General features: G+C 27.0%; 1 protein-coding gene across 1 annotated transcript in view; it reads right to left on the reverse strand.

The window, feature by feature from the left end:
• Positions 1–4,228: 4,228 nt before the first annotated feature.
• The window catches only part of LOC124951739 (probable serine/threonine-protein kinase yakA), a 14,245-nt gene continuing 10,973 nt past the window's right edge, over positions 4,229–7,500 (reverse strand). The window contains exon 3 of the mRNA XM_047500549.1: positions 4,229–4,257. Within this exon, the coding sequence (XP_047356505.1) occupies positions 4,229–4,257 (29 nt within the window). The remainder of the gene's footprint in view (positions 4,258–7,500) is intronic.

A 7,500-nucleotide genomic window follows, 5' to 3' on the forward strand; every position in this document is an offset into this window, starting at 1 on the left:
CTTTTAAATCCTATAACGATGGTATCACGATCATAAGTCGTATAAAGATTGTTGGGATTACGTTTAAAGCTCGTAGGATGACCATTTGTAATTGAAAATAAATAAAAATTAATAAAGTTAATTAATAAAGGGTGGAGATAAATTTTTAACTTACGACATAATTATACAATTCGCCTAATTTTCCTCTCTATTAATAAATTAAATTCCTTTTTAATATCGTCGCATTGTTAATCGGTTTAGACATTTTATAATTTCGATTTATACGTATTAAGGAATAAGAATAATATAAATATAAAAAAAAAAAAAAAAAAAAAAGAAAAAAAAAAAAAAAAAAAAAAAAAAAACAAAAAAGGATTTGTATTTAAATATTTTCTCTTTCCATTTTCGAACGTTCTTTTTTCTTCTTTCCCGCGATCATTCTGCCCCTTTGCTCCGTTCATTGGTCGATGAAATAGAATGGAGAAAAGAAAAAAAAAAAAAAAAAAAAAAAAAAAAAAAAAAAAAAGAACAAAGACAAAATTAATAGTTAAAATAATCTCGCATGGGACTTTTTATTTGTAGAAAAGTTAAAGTAAAAATAGGGACAAAAAAAAAAAGAAATTATAAATCTTCACTAATAAATGCGAGTCTATGTTTTTGTAATTACGATTGAGAATTTACAGTTCTTTTATTTTCTTGTACATTCATTTTCTTTTTTTTCTTTCCTTTCTCTTCCTCTCTCTCTCTCTCTCTCTCTCTCTCTCTCTCTCTCTCTCTCTCTCTCGATCGCGATAGACAATTCATAGATTTTTTTTCCCTACCCTATTCGATAAAATCTGAACGAAAAGAAAAAGGAGAAAAAAGAAGAAAGAAGAAAAAAAAGGGGGTGGGGGTGGGGGGGGGGAAGAAAGAAAGAAAGAAAGAAAGAAAGAAAGAGAGGAAGATAAAAGATGAAAGAAAAGGATGAAAAATAAAATTAATACATAAGTAAAAGTATAGCTCGAATAGGCAGGAATTATTTTTAATTGTTTATAAGTAGGAGCAAGGAAAAAAGAGAAAGAAAGAAAAAAAAAAAGAAAAACAGAAAAAAAGAGAAAAAAAAAGGAAAAAAAAGGAAAAAGGTAAAAAAAGAACGAACGAACGAACGAAAAAAAAAAAAAAAAAAAGAAAACAGAAGAAGAAAAAAGAAAAAAAGAAATAAAAAAGAAAAGAATTATGGATTATTTTCAATGCGTTACGTCTTAGAAAAAGAAAATATCGTGGGAAGTGTATCTTAAGTGCTTATTGTTTGATATTAGAATATTAGAAGGGCGTAGGAGGGATAGGGAAAGGGATATATAAAGGGATATAGGGAGAGGGCATTGGACGATATCTGGTTCTACCTTTGGTATCGTGCTCTTACACTTTATCTCTTAAGATGTGGCAATGGCGTGTTATGGGCTAGCGTGCTCGACGCTATGGAAGGATAATCCCGTGCGGTCGACGTCTGGTTTCAAGTTTCGCGCTCTGAGGATATTACGACGACAACGACGACGAAGAGAAGGAGAAGGAAGAGGAGGAGGAGGAGGAGGAGGAGGAGGAGGAGGAGAAGGAGAGAAGAGTCAGAAGAAGTTTGAGAAATGAAAGGAGACACAAGTATGATTTTATTTTTCTCAGCAGTCGATTCTCAGGAATTTCCTTTTTCTCCTTTTTCTCCTAATTTTCTTTATTCCTTTCTTTCCCCCCCCCCCTCCTCCCCCTTCCCCCAATTCACCAAATTTAACGGATCGATAAAAACAATTGTATTGCGTATGTTCGATTGTTTTCATATCGGTGATTTTATTTTCTCTTTCTTTTTTCGTATTAAACGTTCGAATATAAATTGTCGATAATTGTAACACGAATATATTACCGATATATATATATATATATATATATATATATATAAATATTCACGATGGGTTTGTAATATATTGTATAATATATTTGTTTTTATCGATCGAAAAATATTTTTTAGGAAAATTTTTACATCTACGAATGCTATACACATATGCATATATATATATATATATATATATATATATATATATCGTGATAAATATTAAAAATTATATAAAGGTGAATAAAATAAAATAAAAAAAAAAAGAAAAAAAAAATGACAAATACATATATCGATTCAATGATTTAAAAAAAGAAAGTGTCGATTCCAAATATATATATATATATATATATATATATATATATATATATATATATATATATACATTGAGGGGATGATCGTATCAGCTGTTCATAAAATGTATAGAAGAAGAACTTTCACTGGCAGACGTAAACCCACGTGAAATCGCATAAACTCAGTTAGGAACCGACGATGATCAAGTTTTCCTTCATAACACGGTAATGAATCTCGATAAAGCATATGCCAACGGCAGACGCAAGCTTGTGCAAACATGTCCGCCGATTGAAACCGACGATGATCGTGTAGCGACGGGGGTAGATTAAATAAAACGTGTTTCACTCGACTAGGACGTCCGGGAACGAAGAATTCATTCTCTTTCTTTTTCTCTCTCTCTCTCTCTCTCTCTCTCTCTCTCTGTCTCTTTCTCTTTTTTTCTTTTTTTTTTTTACGCGTCGACGATCACTTACTTTCCCCTTTCTCGAATAATAATCCCTGGGGAGATTATTCTTAAAAGTGTATCACGTTAAAACGGGCTTAAATCGTTTGTCCATATGAAAAATTAAATAATGCGTAATAATTTTTTTTGTTCTTCCTTTTTTTTTTTTCTTTTTCCTTTCTCTTCTCTCTCTCTCTCTCTCTCTCTCTCTTTTTTTTATTTCTTCTCCTTTCTCATTACATATATATATATATATATATATATATATCATCTTACAAGTTATTTGGACGTTTCGAAAGAAAAAGAAAATTTTTCCATGATGAAAAATGCTCTCCGATTAAATGCGAATAAATACGGCAAAAGGTTTATTAATAATTTTGTAAAAAAAAAAAAAAAAAAAAAAAGAAAAAAAATAAATAAATGGATTAAACGTTACGGAATATAGAGCGTAGATTTATTGTTTAGATCGATATATTGATAATATCGTTTATTCTAAATCGACAGTTTCTTCGTTTAACTTTATTAATAAATCGTTATAATTTTATCGATAATATATACGATATAATATTTGTATTATTATTGTTATTATATATATATATATATTTTTTTTTTTATATAATAATAGCAATAATAACAATAATAAGATAATAAAAGCTGCGTTTTATGTGCGAGAAAAATTTGACTCGTTACTTCACAAAAAAAAAAAAAAAAAGAAAGAAAAAAAAGAAAAAAATACAAACAAACAAATTTCTAATATTTTAATCAGGGAATAGATCTATTTCCATCTATACACACATACACACACATACACACACATACACACATACACACAGAGAGATACACACTTCCTTATCTTACTTTCTTATAATTTATATTTGTAAATAAAGTCATTTTCTTTATAAGATCTAAAGATACTAATGATCGATATTACGAAAAGAAAGTTAAATATAGCGAGATTCTAACGATGAAAAAGATTAACTAGGCATTGGCGACGCTATGGCGCGAAAATATACTAACGAATATGTTTAAGTTACGTACATACGTAGATATATGTATATACGTAATCGCGATTAAGAAAAGCGCGAGCAACGCGGAAAAAGATATGTTTAAGTATAGCAAACGCGAATACTATCGTTTATCTCGATCGAAAGTGACTCGTATACCGCGAAAGGACTTTGCCGACTCGTAATTCGAAACCGGAAATAAAAACGAGACTTGTTACGAATTTAATTGACTGCTTCTTCCGCGATACCAATTGAAATCACCTAAGTAATTTCCGGTGATCTATATAGATTGATCTATCGGATCGATAGTTCGATGGATCGTTCAAACTATTACGAATGATTCTTCGATTCATTAAAAAAAATTATATTCTATAATTTATCTATCTGTAATACTTAATCAAACAATTGTTATGATTTCTATTTATATATATGTATATCGGGATTTATGTTTTTTTTTTTTTAATATTTTCAATAATCGATTAGAACGAATTTTTACGATTAATTATTAATTATTTTTTAATTATATATATATATATAAAAAAAAAAAAACCCCAAATGAATCTCTATTACAATTCGTTGTATTATCTATTAATGAAAACATTTTTTCTTTTTCTTTTTCTTTTTTTTTTTTTTCTTTCAATGATCCATCGATCATGATTTATGCCTTTGAAGATTTTCATCTGAACGATTTATGATTTATTAATTATATTCCTATTATACAGAAATCAATGAAATTCTATAATATACTCATATAACGTTAATCGAACTTATGATATGATCTATCGATTAGGATCTGAATATAGTCTTATACACACACACACACACACACACACACACACACAGACGTACATACATGTAACATATGGACGCGCGGACGCGAATCATTTCTTTTCTCTAATCATTCTTTTCCTCTAAATCATTCAATTTTCTTTAATTAAATTAAACAAAACTTATATAATAATAAACAATAAAACATATATATATATATATATATATATATATATGTTTTTTAACAATAACAGTAATAAAAAATATTCTATGCTTTTAATAATTCTAATATTAATTTTAATAATTCTTTTTCTAATAATTTTAATTTTCTGTATCATATTATTATTTTTTGTATCATATTATTATTATTATTATTATTATTATTATTATTATTATTATTATTATTATTATTATTATTTTTCTAATTAAAATATTACATGTAAGATTCTTGGAAAAAATAAAATAAAATAAAATAAAATAAAATGAAATAAAAAAAAAAGAAAAAAGAGAAAAAAGAGAGAGAGAGAGAGAGTGAAACAAAAATAATAAATATAATAAATATAATCATAATAATAATAAAAATAATAATAAAAATAAAAAAAAGAAAAAATAATAATAATAATAATAATAATAATCATAATAATAATAAAAAGAAGAAAAATCTGATTATATGTAAATAATCGAGATACTCTTGTCTTAAGAGGAATCGACTTATCGACGAGCCGATTTTTACATAGGCAAGCTTAGATTTCAGAAACGCGTCTGGATTGCGTCGTTTATAAACTTACACATAAACATATATTTAGACAAGTACGAACACACACATATACACACACACACACACACATACACACATAAAGATAGTATGCATGACATATCGAGATCTCGATGCACTTTGTGGCTATTGTAATGTGAGCAGGTACGAAGGCACGACAGGATATGACGTCACAAGGACGGTACATTCTCTCTCTCTCTCTCTCTCTCTCTCTCTCTCTCTCTCTCTCTCTCTCTCTCACGCAGACACGCACACTTCTAACTTTTGTTTTTTTGCATTATGCAAAAACATCGAACGTGATTTACCAGAATGTTTGAACAACACGTTCATTCATTTATTTATTGTTATCAAATTATGATAAGGAACAAATTGTTTATATGAATTAATACGTATGATTGATTAATTATTATTGTAATATTACATTAAGAAAATTCCACTTACAAATAATCCGTACGTTAATATAATTATTAGGATTAAATCGTAAATCGTTCCCTTCGATAATTCTATCTTCCCCTCTCCCCGAACCCTTTCTTTTTTCTTTTTTTCTTTCTTTCTTTCTTTAGAATTCAAACGGATGAATAATTTTATCGGTTTAAAAGTTATTATTGTCTTTTTTTTTTTCTTTTTTTCTTTTCTTTTTTTTTTTTTTTTTTTAATATAAAACCGACATAATCTGCGTAATGTAAAAAAATGACGCAAAAAAATATGATGTAAAAACATCACGTAATGTACAAAAATAATAGTACGAAGGAATAAAATAAAAAAAAAGAAAAAAAAAAAAAAAAAAAAAAAAAAAAGAAAATAAAAAAATAAAAAAATAAAAAAAAAAAAAAAAAAAAGAAAAAAAGGAAATAGAAAAAGAAAAAGAATAAAGAAATAAAGAGAAGAAGGAGAAGAAGAGAAAAAAAAAACCCGTTTAAAGGATGCCATAGAACTCGTCCTACTGTGCGTGTCTATTAAGCTACTACCTTACGAGTCGTCGTGGGTTGGTTATCCTATCACGATGAAGTACGCAACGTGTAATTAATAGCTTCGCGAATTATAAATTATTGACGGTGAAACGTGTTGAATTAATGTGAATATTAATTGGATCTATACATTGCTACTCGTCAATCTTCTTTCCCTCTCTTTCGTACGTGTGCGAGGGTTCACTCTTTTTCTCATTCCTTTTTAAGAAAGACAGAGACAGAGATAGAGAGAAAGAGAGAGAGAGAGAGAGAGAGAGAGAGAGAGAGAGAGAGAGAGAGAGAGACAGATAGAAAGAGAGAAAGTAAAAAGAGAGAGAGAGAGAGAGAGAGAGAGAGAGAAAATAGTATAAGTAATTAGCAATTATGATTTTACGTCTACGATATATAAAATTACGAAAAATAAAATAATTAATATATTTAACGTCATTATTTTTTAATTAAGTTTTTATTACTATTTTTATTATTATTATTATTATTATTATTGTTATTGTTATTAATGGCAATAATAGATAAGTTCAAAAGTTGATTATTTATTTAGTTATTTATTTATTTATTTATTTATTTATTTATTTATTCATTTATTTATTTTTTTTTTTTTATTTTGCAAAGAACGTCTCGAAACGTCAATACAGCGATTATCTTTTTAATTAAGACGTTATTTTCATTATTATTAAAATTATTAATACTTTTTCTTTATAATTTGATTTCTTTTCTTTTTTTTTTTTGCTCCCTTCTTTTCCTCTTCCCTTTCCTTATTTTTCTCTTTGTTTTATTTTGTTTCGTTCTTCTGTGCGTTTGTTTAAAAATGTTATTAGATCATGTGATCGAGATGACGTCTTTATCGAGATTCGCAAGAAGAATATAATATTTACTAATCTAACTACTCTACTAAATATTTATTCTAGATCCTAAGCTATCTATCTCTAATTCTACGCATCTCGAAATTGTTCTGACAAAAAATTTAAAGATTCGACATTCATTTATATATATATATATATATATATATATATATATATATATATATATTTTTTTTGTCTTCTTTTTCTTTTTCTTCATAAATTTTGTGCCAGAACGAAATTGAAGAAAAAAAGAAAAAACAAAAGAAGAAAATAAAACAACAAGCGAAAAAATCCAAAATTTCAAATCACCAAAAGCGTAAGTTGGAAAAGACCAATTAGGGATAAAAAGAGAAAAAAAAAAAGAAACAAAGAACTCATAAAAATGAACGAAAAAAATGCAATCAAACATGCAATCAAAAAAAAAAAAAAAAAAAAAAAAAAAGAGAGAAAAGAAAATACAACGAAGTTCCTCACGAATCTTTTATTCGTTCTGATAAGAAATCACAAAAAAAAAAAAAAAAAATATGTAACTTGTATTTTCTTTTCTTTTTTTTTCTTCCTTTTTTTTCCCTT

Source organism: Vespa velutina, chromosome 9 (genome assembly GCF_912470025.1).
Source record: "Vespa velutina chromosome 9, iVesVel2.1, whole genome shotgun sequence".
NCBI lineage: Eukaryota > Metazoa > Arthropoda > Insecta > Hymenoptera > Vespidae > Vespa > Vespa velutina.